Below are 21,697 nucleotides of genomic sequence, written 5' to 3'. Positions count from 1 at the left end.
GTATTTTTTTATTTACTTCACCATAACAACTTTGAATTATGCTACAAACAGGTAAACGCAAACAGGTTTTCTAATGTATGCAGTCTTTAAAACTTAAGTAGAATGCGAAAATCTTAAATAAAAATCAAATGTTAATGTTTATTTATGAAAATTAATGTTAATTAAAATGATGTCATTGATTCGTAGGTATTTCCTAGAAACCATATAGCCTAATGCCTATTGGTCTTTGAGTAAAGAGAAACTTATTTAGATTTTGTTGGCCTAAGTAGATATTATCAATTTTTACACACGACGACCACCCTTGCCTTGAACATAACTTTCAAAATTTTTCCTAAAAGTTCTTTGTACAATGCAGTCTGCACTCGTTCTTATAATTTTACTTTAATATGATTAAAGATTATTTGATGATGATCATAATAAAAACGTAGATTACCTGCAAAACTGGTTAGGTAGCATCATAATATTTTAATTAATTTACCTTTGGAACTAATCAAGTCAAAAGTCCTATTAAAAATAATAGCTGACGATTAACCAAATCAATCTTAATTAATTTGATTATTTACTTCTAAGGGATATATAAAAACATATGTAAAATCTCATCACATTTGTTAGTTTAACATAAACATTAATTAAGAATAAATATAATTTAGTAGCTGTACCTAATTATGAAAGTGAACGAAACAGAACGCCTGCTAGAAATCTATTATTTCAGTGCCTGACCTTTTTGATATAGCATTAACGTATCTAGGTGTGATGTAGTAGAATAAGTTCTTGTCCATAATTTCTTGATTTCTCAATGTTGTCTACTATTGGATGGATGCGATTGGGTACTTGCAGATTACCTAAATTGAAGCAAAGTTACAGAGGCCCAAATCAGCCCAAAGTTTCAAAAGTTACGTACGACAGCCAGAAAAGGATCTCGATCGGTGGGAGCACGGATCCTGAATCCCGATTTGATGCTATGATGACTTGTAGTGTTCTGAATGAAATTTATTAAAAGTTTAACTAATTCTTGCGACTAGTCTAACTAATCCTCGTGAGAAAATCCCTTTTTATTTTTGAATCAATAACTGAAATGGTTTCTAAATCTGAAATGGTACATTCTTATTGCCTATAGATTTTCACATTCAGGCGTAGGACAATCATTTTGTTATTTCCAAAAACTAAGCAAGAAAATAAATTAATTCAACTCTTTTGACCAATTATTCGTATGAGACATAAAAATAAAACACGAAATTTAATTAAACTTTATTGCCAAGCATTTGCAAGACGTCATTAATGTATTCAATAACAGTGTCACTGTATGTAGCAGTGATGTATTTACTGAATCTGTTCAGATAGTTAGCGAGGAGGTCTTCTATCAACGCGCTGATGATGTCGTCTATATTGTGGTCGAACTCTGTGTTAGACTGTAACAGATTTGAAATTGATTATGAACTTTCCCACCGAGTGCTAGCAATTCGGACTAACTAATAGGTAAGGTAGGTAAGCTGTTTTCGTTGATCTCAGATTACCCAATGTTACCGAAGAGTTTTATGAAAGCTAAAATTGTGAAATACTTAGTATGTGCTGAGCTAAGTGCCATATACATACGTTGTTCGGGGCATGTTACGAAGCTCTAGACCATTAAGAACGTTTTAACAGAAACCGAAAACTAATATCTGATGTTTTAATTGACATCTCAAATATAATTATAGTTAAAACTAGCTGACCCGTGCGGCTCCGCTCGCGTGAATTTCGTACTGTTGCTTATTCGTTTGAGCACGCGAATTGCGAAGCACTCGATACACCTACACATAAAAATGTTAACAACTCTTTTGTCATCTAATGGTTATTTACGAAAGGGACCCGAAAGGCACACAATGTGACACAGGCTCAGGCAGGCCTGATTTCCTGTGGTTACCTTCTTTTTCGCTCTCGTCTGTATCCGTAGCAGTTTACAGTGTAAAATATAATACCTTATAATAGACTGACCATTGCTTACCCGTCTGGATTCAGAATATTATTATAGGTCCTATCTGCGCCGGAGCTCTTCAGACGCGTAAAAATGTATACTTGCGATGATACGTCCGAAACCGCGTAACCCGTAATTATTTTTTATACTTATATCATCCGTTGTTTATTTTTTAAAACTTACCACATAGTCTGTTTCATAGCTATCCAATTAATTTCCTTAATGCAACCAATTAATTTGGTTATTAAATAATTATGTGATTCGAACAACAACGCCATCTGTCAGTTGCGGCGAACAACGACAACAAACGAAATTACTCGGTTTGCCATCTAGGATATCCCGATCGCACCGGACCCACGTAAACCAACACTTTTGTGTAATATATCATACAACATTTATGTTCGAAAATCTTATAAATGTATAGCCTGTTTTAAAGGTATTTTTTTTTACAATAAAGCAATCAAAATAAATTCATTAGGAAAAACATGCTGTGTTGCGGACTAAAACGCCATCTATTGGTTGGTGCAAACAATAGGTATCGATACGGCAGGCACCGCGTTAACTATATGCGGATGTTGTGAAATGTATTGCAACGCCATCTATGGTCTCTTTAGGGAAACGCAGGTTCAAACGATTTCTAGGTATTTTTTCAATTTTCTAAAAATCTTTGAAATTTTATGCTATAAAAAGTATCCTAGAAATTGCTCCACTACTTATTCTACGCATATACCAAATTTCAGTGCATTCTATCCGGTAGTTTTTACGTGATAGCGACACATACAGACGGAGGACAGACAGACAGACAGACAGACAGACAGAAAAGAAAATTATAAATTGCAGATTCGGTATCAGTATCCGTTACCAAACATCCCCCATTGGTTTTTTTTTAAATATATTCAATGTACAGAATTGACCTCTCTACAGATTTATTATAAGTATAGAAATAGATAAGGCATCATAAAATATCTTCGTGTCGCCATGCTCAGGTAAAGTGGCCAAAAGACTGGCAGCATTGCCACTTTAAATGACACTTTTAATATAGTTTTTACACATTATTGTATTATGATTCTTACCACAATGCGTTCTATGCTGAAGTCTCCGTCCTCGAGTTTGTCCAGGAGTATCGAGTTAAACGACGGTTTCAAATGTAGTGTTCCCCAGAATTTCATGTTGTAGATCTCAAAACTGTAACATTATTAAATCATATGTAGATACATTAATCATGCGATTTCTAAACCACTTTAGACCTTTATGGAAAAGAAACTCTATCACTTTTCGAAAAAATAATTTAATCAATATGAGCAATGTTTAAACTAAGACGTGTATTTCAAAAACCTTTTCTTATATACTTACTGAGCTACACCTTTTCCTTTGATTGGTACCGCGTAGTAAATATTCCCGTCGAGCTCATAATAATCTGTAATAAGGACAAGAAGATGTCACGTCAGGAATAGTTAAGTATAAGTTTAAGACTCACCGCCATATCGTTTGTCGTTGTTGTGCTTTGTTTGGCCATAGACCTTAGAACGTGTATATGATGAAGTCCAACCGTTGTTGAAGGGGAGATCTAACTGTCGAACTACGGTTGGACTTCACCAGTTACCTATATATTAAAAAAAAATAGCCCTCTATAATGTCCCACTGCTGGGTACTGCCTCTCTTGTATTAAAAAAAAGTTAGGTAACTTTATGGATTAAATCCCTTAGTGCCTTAAAAATATTAAATTAAATAGCTTCATTACCTGTATGTAATTTCAGTACAGGAATCAATATATTAAATCCTATTGTGGGTTCTGTGGTAGAGAGGTTAATGTCCAAAATACGCACATCACTCAAACCAGACAAGCTTCCTTTTGAAATGCTCACATTCGCACTGAAAAAAAGGAAAATTAAATAAAATAAGAACCAATTAAAACGGGTTTGATATTTTTAAATCGTTTGAACACACTTCTGAAAGTAGATTTTAATAAATAGCTTGAATGAAACATTGAACTACGCATGTCTTGGAACCTTTGGGTTTGCTATCTGCAACTTATTCAAATCCATATGTATTATGTGATGAACTAATTCGAGCATAAGAGTAACTTTGAACTTCTCAGGAATACCTAAACATAAATTTTCAAATTATTTTGTTACAGTAATTCGCGATCGAGTAAAAATGAATTTCGTAAACGAGTTGTTAACAACAATACCTTCTAGAAAGGAATATTATTGTTAAGACTTTAAGAATCCATTGGAATTCCTGCTTCAAATACTTATTCAATTACCTAAATATTTCTCCAGGTACACTCAACTCGACTCCGTTGAACTCCAATGGATCCGGAATAGCGATATCAATGTCTATTTCACCGAGTTTCTTTACATTTCTTATTAGTTCAGTGACCCCAATACCTGCCTCCGTATCTAGCCGTTCAATAGGATTCACATCTGAAATAACATGAATGATTATTTACTTCTTAATAATAGACTAACGAATAAATCTAGTGTACAAAGTAATCATGCCAATAAATATACCTACATCATTGTAAAAATCATAGAAAATGATATTGTTATATTTACACCGAATAAAAAAAATCCTTCTCTATTTAATAAAAGAAAATACAACCAAACTTTTCAACTCATATCCTCATTCTTAACAATATCGTTGATCAGATAAAATCACTGGCCATTAATCGTCAAAAAACTTTGAAAAAGCCATTAAAGATTTATTTTTATTTACATTTTTAAATTGTAAATGGCTTGGAGGTGTTTTTTTTCCCTAGTTTAGGCCAGTATTTTTTAGCGGAGATAATTATAATAGATCAAACTTTTTACTTAATTATGACACTATAAACAAAATATATCAAAATAAAAAAAAATGTTGCAGTTACACTAATTCTGTATATAAATAATAATATGCTTAACAAATAAACTAGTTTATTTTTTATCCAACTTGGTGTTTGATCATTTTTACGAAAAATCAAATAGTTTTCATTAAACCTAACAATGGAAATAATAGTACAAATGGCGGCCTTATCGCTATTGTATTTATGGGAGTTGCATAGTTTATATGATTGTTATTGTAGGGGTTACATGTTCTTGTTTGAACCAGCACCTTTGTCAAATAAAGATTTAAAAAAAAAACCTAACAATGGAATATTTTTAACATAGAAGTACGTACCAACACATAACACGCTTTGATTTAAAATGGTTAACAGAAATATAGACGCAATTAAAAAGGTCATGATTAAAATTATATTATTTGTTTTTGTATAACGTCTTTACTGTTTAGCCCACAATTCAGAATCTAATTGACCACACAATAAATTTTTGTTTACCAAATGTTTGTATTATAGTTTTATCAAATGCACTTTCGTAACCGGATTCTTAACTGATAATTTTATAGATTACCTACTGTGTAAGGCTCCGTCATCTGTTTTCTTATAAAATTGGTTAACTTAGTATGATTGTTTACCATTATTTTTGTCATCGAAGTGACGAAAAATGTTTTAAAATTATATTAATCTGAACTTCTAAAGTATTTTTAATGCTTATTTTAAATATGAAACGAAAATTTTACTAATCATGAAAAAGGTAAATGAGTTTTCATTTACAGGGAAACTTCATCGGAAACTACGTTACGTCGCGGCCCGTAACTGTTTATTTACATTAATAACATCAAAGGTCTGTTGCATCAAAGGGATTCCATACGTTTACATACAGTAGTAATATTTACAATCATTATTATTCATTACCTTCGTCATAATTACCACGATAGTTTGTATTAGGTATATTCAACAACATTTTTAAGTTATAATAATACGAGAACTTTATCAGAGGGTTCATCGTTTTCTAAAACAAAAATCCCATACTTACCTATTCATATTTAATTGAATTTTGACAAAATAATACAAGGATGCTCATAAATCTACCCACACATGTAAAATCGTTGGAAACATAGATTAACACAAAAACGAAGTCGTCAAACTGCATTATAAACTACATCGTAAATGTCAAGGCAGTACAAATGATGTTAATAAATTAAACCGAACATTTCATTCAGTGAAGTCTCATAGTCTGCAACCAATGCACAAACTGAATGCGCGCCAACCTGCCTGCATGCTCGCTCTAATTGTTGGACAGTTCAATGTTTTTCACGGTCAGTGGCAAAGCCAATATTCCTTTACATACTTTTGTTACAGTCGTAAATAACCATTTGTATTCTAATTGAATTATTTTTCCCATGCCGACTAGAATTACACAATGATCCAAATGTTATTTAGGTCCTTGACACGATTTAAAAGATAAAATGTTTTTAAATGCATATCTGTGACTGAATCGGCGCACCCGTCTTGGTGAGACTAGGATTTTATGTGTGTATTGTCGAGTGTGACATTGCATAACGTAGCCATAACAGAGGTACGAGACAAACGATTGTGTTCCCTAAAAAGGCATTCTAATGTTTATGGCGTACTCTACAATTGAAGAATGATCATGTTCGAAACTACGATAGACATAATATGTATGGATCATTGACCTGGACGACCTAGAAATATATTTTATAACAATTGTACACCCACGATACAGACGTCTCGATTACGTACAATTTTTCCTTGTTTTGGTAAAAAACATCGCCACTCATAACCACCGTGTAGCACATTGCACTATGCTGTCGTTACGCTGTTTTTGTTTTTCCTGAAAAGGCAATACAAGGATTGTGCTCTCATATTATCTTCGAGTTAATTACTATTTACAGCTTTTATGCGTATTATATTATACCTTGGGTGTCACATCCTTCTTAAGACTTAAGTTCCAACGCGACAAAACTCGTGCCTATACTTGGAGGGTTGAGTAACATAAATTAGGACTTACGTCATATGTTCAGCTTTTAATAGCCACTAGGTATGTCCTAAATTTCATATTCTGACGTACCAATTGACACAAAAATTCACCCGGGTCAATATGTTGACACACTTACAACTGTTTTTATGAACAAGTCTATGTGATCACTGATCATATTTTAATTACGTTTGTTGTTTTTATCTCTACCTGAAAGAGAGCGATTGTAATTGTTTGTAAACTTAGATTCGTAAAACTGTCCAAGCTGGTGCCAGCTTGGACAGTTTTAACAAGCAGTTATTATACAAAAATAGGCTCTTATAACTGTGTCTCCAAGTTAATACGAGTATATTAATACGGACTTGTCTTTAGCAACCGTGACCAAAGCTTAGCTTGAAGTCTAGAATCTAGGGCTTGACATGTAGCTACTATTCCTACGACTAGTAAAGCAACGGGGCAATACTAGCATCTTATTTATAGCTCAGTTTACAGTCCAATTATGTCAACAGAGGATGCACACGTCAGCTTATGAGTGATATAACGTGCATCCATACAACTGTCCCGTGGATTGCTTCATCGATAGTTACGACCAGACCACCACGATTTATTGCCTTCTAATATTTCTGTTACGAATGAGTGCTCTAGCCTCCATGCCAGATGTCAAACTCACGTCATGTACAACAAACAACCGTTGACATAACTAATAGAGGAGCATGAAACTCGTAAATCAATTAATACCCAACACTTTGACCGTAAAATTATTTTTTATTCCCAATTTAGCGTTTGATGATCGGTTTGTGAGCGTTTCTAGAATTGGGTCACTGAATTGTAGCAGAAATGGAGCATAACGAAAGGAAGCGAGTAGTAATTAATACGATGGTAATTAAATTCTAGGTGCGTACGAATGTACGTTACGCGAAGATCCTTAGATCTCATTTGTTTGGCGACTATGTAGTTGTAACTTGTATTGGTCTATTGGTTGAAGCAAATTATCGCTCTAGGAATTTGAATTTATTTCTTCAATACAAGAATTTCCTTCCCTATTTACAAAAAAAATCTAGTTCAGTACAATAACCGCTTAACTACGGTAAGCGTGTAAATGAATCGTTATTTGAGTAGTTACCGTCTTCGTGTTGAAACTATAAATCTATAAGTCGAACGGTTTAGTTAAAAATAACTAACAGTTGGTGTGAAAACAATAAATTCTTCTAATTCGTATCTGCTTCCCGTTGATATAGGAGCTCTGAGCTCTATTCTCGTCAAGGTCGTGTTGTACTTGGCCCTACAGGTAGGTACTATAAGCCCCGCCTACCTGAAGAAACGTAAGTACTACGGCGTAGGATGAGTATAGAACTATGGAAGCGCGCAATATAATTATTATTTAATTTTGTCTTAGCTTATTTGCTAGAAAATGCTTCAAAGTCAAGGAAATCTAAGGAATACATTATATTCAAAAATTACAAAAATTAGATAAGGGCCCAGTTTACTGAAAAAAATGTTCCCTAATAGAAAAGGGATTGATTCAGGTTTAGAGGTTGGTCAATATTTTTATAATGTACCTAATTGTTACTTGTGATAGATTTTTTCGTCAACAGCAAAGCTTATTTTAGAAGTATTTTACTTAATTAAAAAGTAGAGTTCACCTACTGGTTGACTATGTACCCATTCACAATTGTGCCTAGAACGCCTGAATAACCCTAGACTAGTAGTCACAGAAAATTTTATTAGAGTAATTAAATTGGTCTATCATAAAAGCTTTAGACAACTTTGTCAATGTATAGGCTGCTATTTATTCTGTGCACAGAGACTTCATCTCGTTCAGTATTCGATGGACTGTGCCGGAACACCATAGAGCGCTCGCATCGAGACACCCGAAAAAGTTCTAACTAGCGGGAAAATATGACAATGTTTTAAAAATATTCGGCCAGTGATTTGTGGGTTCTATTTTCAAAATTGAGTGGTTTTTAAATTGTCGACATGTGGCGAACTGTTTTACTACTTTCGGTTTTATTGTATACGATTGTTACGCACGTTACGACAGCGCCGGCGTATTACCATCACAGTGAGTTGAGTTACATTATTTTGGATTTACGTGGTTTTTCTGTTTCTTAGTTATAATTATCTCGTACTTAACAGAAATCTTACAATTCATACTGTCTTTGGGAAATTCAAGATGAGCATTATCCATAAGGCATCTAAGTGTAACTTAATTGAATCCGAAAAGTGATTTTTACGTGAGCTTTTAAAGTTGGCAATCAATTTTAACGATCACTTACCTGACTGGTGTACCTACAAAATCTTCGAGACATTTTAATTTTACCAATTGATAATTACAAGAGTTTTGACTAATATTTTTGTACTTTTAAAGCCTAACGTACTTACTTATGATGGTATGATCGTACCCAGATAGATAGAAGAACTTTATGTAGAGCTTCCAATGTTAGACCTAGTACCCTTCTGTCAACTTTACCTCTTTCATCTTAATAGGATAGGATGCTGTCACGATACCATACTTTACATACCTATATGACATGTATTCAAGAGATATATCCGATATTGATACAATTTTTAATTATACATTTACCTACCTACTGTAAGTAAGTATTTGTTCAATTAATTGCCATAATCATGCTCGAAAGATAATGATAAATGGTCGTTTAACGTTCAAAGATCATAGTGTTGTCGTCTTCCAAAAGTTCAAGAGCGGAACAAATAGGTGTCTATTGCTCTTATCCACAACGAATTCAGGACCAATTTACAGATGCTTCGTAATTGACTGACCTACTTTTTTTATCTGGTAGATAATATTTAGGGTTCCATAAGATTAACGGGTTTTTTTTATAAAAATGTTCACCTGTGTTCGTACGTAATTTATTTTCACTTAGGTTCCCAGCTTGTACTTACTCTTAATTATATTTACCGCCATGGTTATGATCAAAATTTTTGTCACCGTCTAGCCTTTCCGTTAAACACACATTGTCTGTGCCTCCACGTGTGTAATATTATACTATACCTATTAGGTGAACCTCAAATTGTTAGGGTCTTAAAGCCTTTCGGGATTAGGTACATTTTTTTTATTTTTAAGGTCATTTTTTTACTAAAGGCAGCTTTTGCAATGGAATTTATTTTCGTGTCGCGGGATTACAATCTACAACCATCGGACAAAAACTACGACAGTCCCAAAAAATAAATTGTGGATCACATAAGGATTTACTGCTCGTGGGAATCGAATGAACTCTTCAATGACCACCCTAACTACTACGCAACGGATGTCAGCAAATTATTTTTCTGTACTATTTTATGAGCATCACGTTTTCTTACCTTTTAGCTCGTGGACCTGCATACAGCATAAGCAATGTGCCAGATCATCGTAGTAAACAGCCGTACATAGAGGTGCGTAACTCTACGTACCATGGTAGCGGGCCGCGAGAGGAAGCGCGAGCGATGTGCTCCGTCAAGACGCAAGAAGTCAACGCCACTGCTAACGCTACCATTACCAGGAGGCTACACGGAGTTGTGACTTCTAGTAAGTCAAATTTTATCTCCATTTTTTAAAAAGATTTAGAAACAATACAACGGATAAATGTATGTTATACATAAAACTAAATATCTATTAAGTACCTTAGGGCGCGCTCCCACTGTGTCGTGACGACAGACAATCATGTAGTTTTAAGTGTCGTGGTTTATATGTTTAAATGGAGGTGTTCACATATAGAACGACACGACTTACTGTCGTCTACGACATTTTTTGCAGTGATGACAGATTATCGTGACAGTGGGGACGGCTAGATACGACAGTCACTAAACGATAAAAATAATTTACAGCAAACAATAGTTATGTCGTAACGTAAGGAAGTGATAAATTAAACCACTGCACGACAGATTTTTGGTATTGCTAACTAGTGATCTTAAGGACGGTCAGACAGCAGTAAAAGCGTCATAAATTATACCACATGAAACTTTACTTTCTTTTGTCTACAGGAGAGCTACATTCTTCCATTCAACGGCTAGAAGTGATCATATTCGGTCAGATGCAGCAGCTGTGGCAGAGTCTGGACGCATTACGAGCTCAGATAGCGGGCACGAGCGGTAACGCGCTGCCAGCCTACCCCGATAGACGAACTATTTCATTCAGATATCAACCTCGGAGCTGAATATATCTACTTACTTACCTAAGTTATTTCAGGACCACCAAGACTAACAATTACTTTAATTAACACTGCTGTTCATGACGAAAATGGTTTTTCAGTATGCCAACCCACATGTTACGTAAAACTTACGGCTAAGCCTCATTCTTTCAAATGTGACAGTGATGAGTTATATGCCTATATGTTTATACCTTATACTTTCTTTTATGAAATTTAAAATAGAATGCGATGCGATGACAGACAACGTAAAAATAAATTAAAAAAAAAAACGATACTTCAAAATGTAATGAGCAATCGCACTTGCATCGTGTTTGTAATCTTGCGTCGCGTTCGTTGCATAGGAAAAACAATGTTTTAGAAGCTTGACTAATCCTTAAATCTTTAATCAAGTAAGATGAATGACCTCTGCAAATATTGAGATAATTGGTTTACTCTTAACTCTGGGAATCGTATTCAGAAGGTCAACACAAATTAGAGATGTGCTAATGAAACTATAGTGATTAGGTGCGATATTGCGATGTATGCCTGATTTATAACTCACCAAAGAATAAGGGATATCTTTTGATACTAATTATAATAATAAAAATGTATTTGTTATATGAATATGACAGAATTATAATTTTTGTACAATTTATTCATCAGTAATTCTAAGGATAATAAATATGGTAGCAATTTTAGAATTGAGGGTATTTCTTTTTCCTTTGAAAAATTTTAACTATTTGTGCGACGCGTTTTTAGTCTCTTGTGGCTCGCAGCCTTACTAGAGCAATGATAGCTCATAGCATGCAAAAAGGATGTCGTCATAAATAAAAATACAAAGTTTTTATAAAGTTCCATTTATTAACAATTAGTAACTGAATATTTCAGCAGCTTACGCGAACTTTCACGTCGGTGTGGCTCCTCCTACTCCTACTAGTGTTACTAGTTCGCGCAATAACAATAAACAAATACCTCGTTAGTTACAAGTTAAATGAGTTTAATTCTAATGTCGTTATTAATAAATATTAACAAACATATTATTATGCATTTATGTCTTATATTATATTTAGAAATTTGCATTAGAATGCATGTACTTATAGAAAATACAGAGATTCTCTTAATTCATAATTTAAATACCGTTATTTTAATGGCGCCGTTTTCAGTAAATAATCGAACAACTGCAGTTATTATATAATGCATGTCTACACTAACTTATTATATCTCATGGACGGATGTATTGATTGAAGATTTGCGAAAAACTTAATTTTGTTCGTTCACAATCAGTCGTAGCTACTCTTGGAGTTCGGGTTTGTGTATTACTCAATAAAGATGGATAAGAAATCTAATCAAACTTTATACAAGTGTTGAATGACACATTTCAATTATACTGTACACTTTTGTTCAGATAATAAAGTTACAGAATGAACATAATCCATGATTTAATTCACAAGTGGCTAATAAATCAATATTTTGTACAACATGTTTTAGATTAGCTAACCCCTTTGGAAGACAACACGAACACATCGAAACCAATGAATATGAAAGATGTTATAATTTGAAAAAGTTGTTTATTTTAATACACGAACACACAATTGCGGTATACGTTTTAACGTGCACTGTAAACGATTGTTTATCGATTGTCTTCCAAAGGATGTTAGCGTGTGTGTAGTGCGCGTATGTGATCAAGCCGCGCTGGCCTGCAAGTAGCGGCGCAGTTCCTCCTGCGTGTCGAAGATCATGACGGGGAACGGCGAGCCGGGCACGTGGCGGCCCGCCCATCGGACCTCTACTCGGTAGTCGCCTGGCTCCGTCGGAGAGAACTGCACGTAGAGAACAGATTTCATGAGTCATTTAATACCACAGAGAAAATAAAAAAACTTTCAAAAAAGGAAGTCAATATATTTCTATCTAGGGAGCTTATAGATTGGAAACAATTGTTAAGCGATAGCAAAGATGCGTTTTTTCGAAGAAATAGATAAAGATCTAGGCAACAACATTTGGCTAGGCGACATTGAAACGATTGTCTAACAAAGGAGACTGGTCTAGTATTAAAGCAAAAATTCACATATTATATATGAGAATTTGCTACCATCCAACATTTTATTCCCATTTGATGACAAAATACACCTTTTTGTTTATGTCAATATAATTTATCAGATAAGTGCATACGATACCTGTAATGAAACTACAGTTTGCGTAATGTAACAATGACATTTCGACATCGTATCAAATATTAAAAACACATGCAATCATGCCGTTTAGTATGATTTATCAATTAGTCATGTGAATCAGTATTTCATCACGTTATACATGTTGTAAATAGGTTCGAGTGCGTAATTATCTGATAATAGCTTTAATTTTATCTGAATCTTTATTTAGTTCAGACAGCCGTGATTTGGAAAAACTAAATAATAATAATTAAGAAGTGAGTAGTGTAAGATAAACTATAGAATAAAACAATGAATACATTGTTTAATATGGCTTAGGAAGTCAAAAGTTGGCTAAGGAACAGCGAAACGAACGTCATTCATATCAATACTAAATGCAGATTTTTGTTGTAGTTGCTTTGTAAGCGAACGTGAGTCCCGTACATCGGACGTAGGTTTTCTACTTTAATACGCAACAACAACAGTGCGCTCCATCGACGTCAGGTTAGGAAGGAATCAAGACTTAAGAGTACGAAAGCTAATATTATTATAACGAATAGAAATTTCAGTACGTTACTTACTTTACAAAGTATGGTGCGGTCCTTCTGGCTCTCCCGCTGCATCTCGACGCGGAAGGCTCCCTTGGGCCCGCGCACCCGCACGGTGAGCTGGCCGGCGCCCGCGCCGCGCGTGTCGCACAAGAACCGCGACTGGAACGTCGCCAGTACGCCTGGCTCCACGCCCGGACCGTACACACGGACCTATGAAAACACCAACAAATATTTAGGACGTGTTCATAAAATAAAGCGAATTTACAGTTTAGTAATTATGTTAATTATTTGATTTATGTACTGCTGACTGCATATAGGTAAATCATGTGGTTCGGCTATTGGATAAGATCGTTTCGCGGGTCAGATAAAGTGCTGTCAGGCTTTAATTAATATTAGAATTTTAATTCATGCAGCAATTTGTTCGCTACTTATTATTCTGACAGCATATAATAAATGGCGAAACGCGGGTGTAACTCATGTATACGGCTGCATTTTTGAGTTCAACAGGCGTGTATAAATATTTATATGATGTATTTTTGATACTGTTTCGGTATTTTGTCTTACCTTGGAGGGGTCGGGTGCTCCAGCGACTTTGAGCACGAAGGGCGAGCCGGGCACGTGCTCACCAGCGAACTGTATACTGAGCATGTGTCGGCCCGCCTCCGCCGGCTTCACGTTCAGCGTGAACGTGCCGTCACCGTGTTCGTATAGTTCACAGTACGCCACCTGAACACAAACAAATAATATATGTAAATATATAAATCTTTTCAAGTAATATACTTATGTCAATCACGCTGGCTGTTATTCAGCCAGCGTGATTGACATAAGTATGTCAATCATGCTGTATAGTGGGTTGGTACGTAGGTTCTCTCATCTTTGAAACAAAAAAAGTTTAAATGTCTCTTTATTAGTTTTGATAGATTCTTGATTGATGTTTTGTCACAGTTCTCTAGACTAGGTACCATCTAACCAACTACGATAGTATTTAGATTGAAGAAATTAAATATGTATGTATATTCAGAGAGGCTAATTAGCCGTACATTTCCGACACATTACGCTACATAAAATGCGAAGGCGTCGGATTTGGATCCTCAAATACCAGAATTTATATCAATTTTGTAGCGTAAAAGTAAAGTAGTGTGTGTACCTTGTTGGGTCCGGTGCAGTGCGCGGTGAGCTCGCCGGGCCCGGCGCGGCGCGTGTCGAGCCAGGCGCGGATGTCGCGGCCCAGCACGCCGCCCGCCAGCCCCGAGCCCGAGCACACCACGCGCGACGCGTCGCCGCTCTCCGCGCCGCCCGACACGTTCACCGTGAGCGGACAACCTGCACCACATCATACACGTTAGTAATCAATATAGTTAGTAATAATGCGCGTGATATAACGTATACGTAAATACAAGTACCTTTGCTTGATTTTGTGTTTTAAGCTGCATGTAAAAATAAAACAAATAACAGTTGAAATATGTCTTATTGAATACTACTATGTGCGTATGTACACATATACGTCATAGGTAACGTATACGTCGACATTTACATTTCCACAAGCAGTTTTATCAGTTGTTTCGGAACTGAAGCCCTAAGTTTTTATCATTAAAAGATACATACGGCGGACTACTAAGATCACATATACATATTATCTCATCTTTTATAATAATATTGGCAATATTGGCAATCGTGACTCACCTTTGACAAGTCTTCCAGCCCATAACACTCTAAGCTGATGTTCTCCCGGTTGTCTGGGTGTGTATGTAGCTCGCCATAGTCCAGGACCAGCGGCTGCTAGCGCAACGGGAATGTTGTCGCCGTCGGGAGACATCAATGACGCCTCCGGAGCGCCCGGACCGGCTGCGCTACCATCTATAGGAAAAAAAGGAAAATTCATTATGAGGTTTCTAAAATCTCTCTGGTTTATTTTGCAATAGATTTTTCGTCTTTTAGGCTTATTATTATTACATTTGGTATTTAGTCTACAACCACACTAGGTTATCATTTAGACTTATTTAGAACTTCAAACGAATAATTGGTAATGAGAAATTTTAGGATTGGTGCTAATCAATTGAGTAGTCATTAAAGATCCCTGGCATATGAGCTTTCGATCTCAGTTTACGAACATTAAAGAAAGCAATGTGAATTATATATAATGAGATTTTCACCTATAGTGAATACGGCGGGTGTATGTGGCGCAGCATGTGCCAGCCCACGTCCAGCGAGCGTGACGCGGTCGGCACTGGCCCCCGGCGCTAATAGAGCCCGCCTCGGCGCGCCCGCTACCAGAGCACCGTTGTATGTTAACTCTAGCTCCTGTTCTCCGCCCGCACCGCCGCCGTTAGAACCAGGGGACTCGCCTGACAGTGTCACTACTGCACGACCTGATACTGTTTCTACACCTGGGAACAAACGAATAAAATTATTGATAATCGCAAAGAATAAACACATCCACTTAACATTATAGGAGTAATAGAACATTTCGAGTATGAACCAAATTTTAGTTAATGTTACATATAGTTAAAAAGTATTTTACACAGACGAAACCGTGTGCAAAGTAAAGTCAAGGAAGTATTTCTTTTTCAATATAGGCTGTAAGAATATGTTATAAACGTAAACTTACGTTGATGCCTGCCAGCTAGTAGGCACTCTAGCGTGCCGGGACCTGCATTGCTAGTGTCAAGAACAAGCTTGGACGGCGCTCGCACACGTCCTGAACCGTCCGCGCCCCATCCACCGACAGGCACGATTGCTGATGTGTCTATTACCTAAAATAAATTTAAGAAATTAATATCTTGATCGAGTTCCTCTTTATTTTTTTGGCAAATAGTTGGATAGTCTAATTTTTATACTGTTCCTTGAACGATTGTCATCAGAATTATATATATAAATATCAATCTCATATCATTCATCTTCAAAATCTCATATAATCAAAATCATATATCATATATATATAATAATAGTATAAAAGTATAGACTCTATCTCAATGATTAATCAAGTTACTATTACTTATACGGTAACTCCGGCGATCTTTGTCAAACAATACTTTAGGTTTCTTAAACGTTCCTGTAGGTCTTCCAATTGGCTACATATTATTTAAATAATAAAATGTATTTAGAGTGGTAGTACAAACCTTAACAGAGAACGGACTGCCAGGCAGTGGTCCTGTGCTGGTGAATATCCTGACTTCATATAGTCCTACTACTAATGGTATGTAAGCGCAGAGCCACTCTCGAGGCGCACCTGCCACCACTCGGCACTCTAATAAACCGGACTCTTGGTTGTCATCTTTGTCTTCTGTCGTTAATCTTTCAACCTGAAAACATAATTCTTTATTTAATATTTATTATGTAAAATATACAAGTCTGGAAGTCTAGGGAGAGGCCTTTGCTCAGCAGTGAGACACAGAAATTGGCTAGATAAAAAATATATATATATATATACAAAACACTACTGAATAGTTTAAGGCACATTTATGAGAAACGAAGTCACATAAATGTTTATTTTGCACGTACCAAAATTAAATTTCTAATTTCTGGGTCAGACATTTTGTATACAAATGTTATTTTTTTATATTAATTCAATGTTTAAGATTTCATTAAAACAAATCAAAAAACATTGTAAAGGGTATCGGTAGCTTAGAACTTGCGAATATTTATCTAACGAGATTTAGACATATTATCAAGAGCAAGTAGCCAATTGGACTAGTAATAAAGTTCCCTATTTATTACGAGTTGGAAATGTCAGTTGTAAGTACCTGTACAGTGGGCGGCGTGTCTTCTGTGCAGTGTATGGTGAAGGCAGCTTCCTTGCCGACATGAGCGTGCGCCAGCCCCGTGCCCGCGCAGCGCGCCACGCTGCTGCTGCGCCCGCTCAAGATGCCTAGCGATACTGGACTGCCCGATACATTTGCACCTGGGACAAATTATACCACATATTATGATTGTTATAACGAACTTTATTCCGAAAAATATTCTTTAAAAAGTATTTTGAGTTTAAATATAGCTCAATTTTTATAAGAGATGCGCGAAACGTAGGCTTTCGTATTAAAACTAAGTCGTATATCTTTAGTTTTATTTCAGATTTAATTTCGAACTTAACTGTGAAAGTATACCAGAAAATCGGGACAAAAATGAATTATTTTTGCTTTGGTTACGCTCAGTTAGCATTATATTATTATAATTCATATCAATAAAAAAATATATATAAAAAACGCGTGTTTACCTCCATAAGTGATGTATATCCGGTAGTGCGCGGGCACGGTGGGCCGCAGGCGCACGCGGTACGTGTGTCCGTCCTCGCGGATGTCCACGGGCAGCCGCACGCGCCGCTCGCCCATCGCCTCGCACACCACTTCTAGTTCCGCTACACCCGCGTCTTTTGTGTCCACTGCAAAGAAAGATTTCATTGTAGTATTAGACAAGGTATTCATACAATTTGAGGTAAAAGTAATAGATCTATCGAAAAAATACAGATCTAATTTCCTTATGTCCTTTCCTATGTTCCTTGTGTCCATAAGGTGTCGTAATTTGCATTTAACTAAGATGCAAAGAAATCGACTTTTGCACTTTCTTAATACTAAAGTTTGTTAATAATAAACGTGGTGAACTTGAAGGGCTCTTCATCACTTTAACAAATGCAAGTTTTAAACCCATTTATGTTTATGTGAGGAAAAATATTTACCTGTGAAATTGATAGGTGTCTGTGCAATAATGTTTCCTGTAGGTAGTCCTGATATAATCACTCTGTTCGGATCAAATGATTCACACGTGTACGGGCTGCCAGATACCGGCTTTGATAAGTGTAGTACTTCTGCAAATATACAAAGAAAATAATGAATAAGATGCTGACGACGATAGACAACGGAGTCTTAGCAATGGGGTCAAATTTAAGTCTTTTTGGAAATGCTATCTCACCTATGGTGCTCTGTCCGACTTCAGTGATAGTATATTCAGCTTGCAACAGTCCCGACTTGGTCTGATAACATCTTACAGGCAGTGCTCTCGAGCCAGGGCCGGAGACAACAACGTCGAACTCTCTCGCCGGCCGGCCGAGTGTGTCGATACTGAACGACGCCACTTTGTTCACTTGCGCTTGGTATAAACCGAGCCCGGATGCTGCAACCTGCGTTATGAACGATCATTGGATAAAATTGTGCTGATAGATTTAGAAGTATTTAGGTTATTAGTTTCGTTTGTGGTTTTAATGGCCGATGATTCATTTTCTAATAATATAAATGGGTCTGATTCTGATTTTGGGATATCAAATATTTTTCTAGTCAACTGAGATCTTGAATCTTGCTTCGTCGAAAGCAGGAAGCGCTAACGGTTGCATACATTCCACAGGTCATTCGCTTGGCTTTTTCTAAGGTGGCACACTAGCTCCCGATGATAGTACAGGTACGTACCTCCTGCGAGTGGTGCGCGGGCTGCACGTCGACGATGAGCGGCAGGTTGGCGACGGGCGCGCCGCTCCACAGCAGCGTGAGGCGGTGCGGCGCGGCGCGCGCGGGGTGCCACACCACCTCCTGGCGCGCGCCGCCGCGCCGCCGGACCGAGTGCGGCACGCCCGCGCCGCCGCACGTCACGCGACCCGACAGACGACCGTTGCCTGCGCCGCTCGTGTTCACTGCACACACACAAAGTCTCTTAAACGAAAGTTGTACACACACAAAACCTCTTTGAGAGTAGTTACACATAACACACAAAACGACGTCAATGTTGCGCGTACGTCCATTAAACGCTTACACCGGACAAACACCACTGTGAACTGCATTTAAGTAGTCGTTAGAACTCAACTCGGCGACTCAAACAATACATTGTTGCAAGTATAATACGTCTGAACAAAAATGCATGGCGATCACATCTACAGAGATCATTGCACAACCCACAATCTTCGTTAGGAAGTTAAGAAGTTAAAAAAACAAAGTAGATGAACTCACCGGTGAGTACAGCCGGTCGGTGCGCCACCGCGTCTCCAATAGACAGTACTTTGACGGCGGAAGCGTCGAGCGCCTCCACATCGGCTACCGGTCCCCTTGAACTCCTCACCACGTATCTTCCCACGCGACTGGCCGGGAACGTTAGCAGGCCGGTGTCTTCTAGATGTGCTTCAGCCACTCTCGTTCCGGTTGGTGATATTACTTCTACGTCTGATAAGTTCTCGTCTATTTCTACTGTGGCTACTCCACCTGCATGTACAAAATAGTATGTAAATAAAATGCAGTCAGACACATCACTCAACTCTTAAGGATGGTGTTTTTGTCCCTTTCACATGTCATTGTATCAGAGTGCCAGAAGTGTTTTTGAAGTTCATTTAATAATTAAAAATGTGTTAGAAGTTTACCTGTTACCCAAGTTTAAATTATCATTGCATGTAACTTAAAACAAGTCGTGATACTACGTATTGCGTCAAAATACTTAATAAATAACACCTCTAATATATATATTTTTCAAATAGTTAAACGTTACTTACCGATTTGTACATAAGTATGTGGTTCGCTGACTCGACAAACAAACGGACTGCCAGGTACAGGCTGTTCATTGAACGTGACGGACACACGATGCGGCTCCCGCGACACCGGCACGAACGTCACGTCGTACAAACCTCGGGCAACTGCCACCACCTGTATATAACACAATACAATATAACAAACATCATCATGGCTTAGCCTCTCTTCCAAACTATGCTGGAGTCGGCTTCCAGTCTCACCGGATGCAGCTGAATACTAGTGATTTACATGAAGCGACTGCCTAACGTTAACGACTGTCAAAAATCTTCGATATTGACAGCCGGGACCCACAATTTTACATGCCTTCCGAAACACGGAGGAACCCGATATGTATAAGATGGTCACCCATCTACAGAACAACCTCGGCAAGCGTAGCTTAACCTCAGAGATCCACGCAGCTGTTGTTAACTAAGTCACGAGCTCCTCACTAAGCCACGAGCTCCTCAATATAACAAACACATGTTATTATTTGTATTAGATTATAATAACAGGTGCTATTTACACAACGTTTTGTTGTCGTTCACTGAATCGTGTGTGAGAGTATGGTTTAGTGTTTATGTTTATTCTAAATGAAAAATAAAGCTTTGTTTAGATCGTAAAGTAAATAAACACGCGTCCTCGTTTGTTAAATCTTTACATCACGAAAACACTAACTTACAATATCATTGTTAGCTAATGAAATTCATATTATCTGCAAGTAATAAGATTATCTTTAAGAATCTTTAATTCTTCTTTCGCTATTTCAGGCTAACAATCAGACAGCTAGTTAAATTAAATTGTAACATTTGTTTTTCATACATTTTGCTGTCACTATATCTAGCAAATAAGTATCTTACACTAATTTATAAACTGTAAACCTGGCGTAAGTTTGTAAGATATCCAAAATAGTGTAAGAATGCCTTACCTCTGCTTTAACAGTAGTGGATGGTGTAGAGACGACAAGCTCGAGCGTGCCTTCACCCGCTCCGGCGGCGTCCACACTGAACGTGACCGGCTTGCCCACTTCCACCCCTCGCTCCTCATCCACGCCGTCATCTAAGCTCAGTCCTTCCAGAGTACCCTCCAGTTCTGTAAATATTTCATTGATAATACATAACACTATAGTACATTCACTGATATGTTCCCAATAAAATAAGGCGACTTAGCTGACTATTCCATTTTTGACAAAGGGAGTTAAGAAAGAAAAACATGGAGACAATATGGAGAAATAACTATTAAAAAGACAACCTCTACAGCCTGAAACGTCTTATTACACAAGTTGAAAATACAGTTTAAGGGCCACTTTTGTTCCCCGATAATTGTAATATTGGAAATGTAAATGCGAAACCATAATAGTAAGTCATTAACAACGGATAAAACAATTGTTACATACCTCCAGGTCCCAATCCAGTGACCCTAACACGTCTAACATCATACACGTTGCAGGTAAACGGAGAACCAGGTACGTGTCGTCCTGCACAGGTGACCTGCACGGTGTGTCGGCCCACCGCCTCGGGCGTATACGTGGCCGTGTACCGACCCTCGCCCGTAGGAGAGATGCGGGCACGCACGTTCGTACCGCCCGGACCAGCTACGTATACTGTTGGCTCACCCGCTGTATAACA

At 37.2% G+C, this 21,697-nt stretch overlaps 3 protein-coding genes across 3 annotated transcripts in view; 1 reads left to right on the top strand and 2 right to left on the bottom strand.

Annotated features, from left to right (window-relative positions):
• Window positions 1-1,241: 1,241 nt before the first annotated feature.
• LOC142986251 (uncharacterized) lies at window positions 1,242-5,227 on the bottom strand. Its single transcript, XM_076134647.1, has 6 exons — window positions 5,114-5,227; window positions 4,221-4,380; window positions 3,696-3,826; window positions 3,308-3,371; window positions 3,028-3,139; window positions 1,242-1,409 (listed from the first exon to the last, which is right to left on the bottom strand). The coding sequence occupies exons 1-6, from the start codon at window positions 5,175-5,177 to the stop codon at window positions 1,242-1,244; spliced, it is 699 nt and encodes a 232-aa protein (XP_075990762.1). The 5' UTR covers window positions 5,178-5,227.
• Window positions 5,228-8,603: 3,376 nt separating this feature from the next.
• Window positions 8,604-11,599, top strand: LOC142978188 (uncharacterized). Its single transcript, XM_076122521.1, has 3 exons — window positions 8,604-8,833; window positions 10,100-10,297; window positions 10,753-11,599. Exons 1-3 carry the CDS (start codon window positions 8,749-8,751, stop codon window positions 10,923-10,925), a joined length of 456 nt encoding a protein of 151 aa, XP_075978636.1. The 5' UTR covers window positions 8,604-8,748; the 3' UTR covers window positions 10,926-11,599.
• Window positions 11,600-11,739: 140 nt separating this feature from the next.
• The window catches only part of jbug (filamin-type immunoglobulin domains fbug), a 73,828-nt gene continuing 63,870 nt past the window's right edge, over window positions 11,740-21,697 (bottom strand). The window contains exons 38-54 of the mRNA XM_076126155.1: window positions 21,466-21,687; window positions 20,998-21,161; window positions 20,057-20,207; window positions 19,524-19,772; window positions 18,990-19,210; window positions 18,499-18,706; window positions 18,266-18,394; window positions 17,807-17,971; window positions 17,340-17,497; window positions 16,716-16,898; window positions 16,205-16,349; window positions 15,750-15,983; window positions 15,280-15,453; window positions 14,744-14,919; window positions 14,161-14,322; window positions 13,627-13,806; window positions 11,740-12,718 (exon numbers count right to left, since the gene is read on the bottom strand). Of these exons, the coding sequence (XP_075982270.1) occupies window positions 12,581-12,718; window positions 13,627-13,806; window positions 14,161-14,322; window positions 14,744-14,919; window positions 15,280-15,453; window positions 15,750-15,983; window positions 16,205-16,349; window positions 16,716-16,898; window positions 17,340-17,497; window positions 17,807-17,971; window positions 18,266-18,394; window positions 18,499-18,706; window positions 18,990-19,210; window positions 19,524-19,772; window positions 20,057-20,207; window positions 20,998-21,161; window positions 21,466-21,687 (3,059 nt within the window). The 3' untranslated portion in view covers window positions 11,740-12,580. The remainder of the gene's footprint in view (window positions 12,719-13,626; window positions 13,807-14,160; window positions 14,323-14,743; window positions 14,920-15,279; window positions 15,454-15,749; window positions 15,984-16,204; window positions 16,350-16,715; window positions 16,899-17,339; window positions 17,498-17,806; window positions 17,972-18,265; window positions 18,395-18,498; window positions 18,707-18,989; window positions 19,211-19,523; window positions 19,773-20,056; window positions 20,208-20,997; window positions 21,162-21,465; window positions 21,688-21,697) is intronic.

This window comes from Anticarsia gemmatalis, chromosome 2, assembly GCF_050436995.1.
Source record: "Anticarsia gemmatalis isolate Benzon Research Colony breed Stoneville strain chromosome 2, ilAntGemm2 primary, whole genome shotgun sequence".
In the NCBI taxonomy this organism is placed as follows: domain Eukaryota; kingdom Metazoa; phylum Arthropoda; class Insecta; order Lepidoptera; family Erebidae; genus Anticarsia; species Anticarsia gemmatalis.
The sequence above is the reverse complement of the archived record's forward strand: the minus strand, read 5'-3'. Positions and strand labels throughout refer to the sequence as shown.

Excerpts from the sequence above, each read along its gene's own strand:
- LOC142986251 (XM_076134647.1), bottom strand. The coding sequence starts at position 5,177 with ATGACCTTTTTAATTGCGTCTATATTTCTGTTAACCATTTTAAATCAA. Across the intron at positions 3,140-3,307 it reads AAAGGAAAAGGTGTAGCTCA|TTTTGAGATCTACAACATGA; the intron begins GTAAGTATATAA and ends ATAATGTTACAG. Across the intron at positions 1,410-3,027 it reads TCAGCATAGAACGCATTGTG|TCTAACACAGAGTTCGACCA; the intron begins GTAAGAATCATA and ends AATCTGTTACAG.
- LOC142978188 (XM_076122521.1), top strand. The coding sequence starts at position 8,749 with ATGTGGCGAACTGTTTTACTACTTTCGGTTTTATTGTATACGATTGTT. Across the intron at positions 8,834-10,099 it reads GCCGGCGTATTACCATCACA|CTCGTGGACCTGCATACAGC; the intron begins GTGAGTTGAGTT and ends CTTACCTTTTAG. Across the intron at positions 10,298-10,752 it reads ACACGGAGTTGTGACTTCTA|GAGAGCTACATTCTTCCATT; the intron begins GTAAGTCAAATT and ends TTTTGTCTACAG.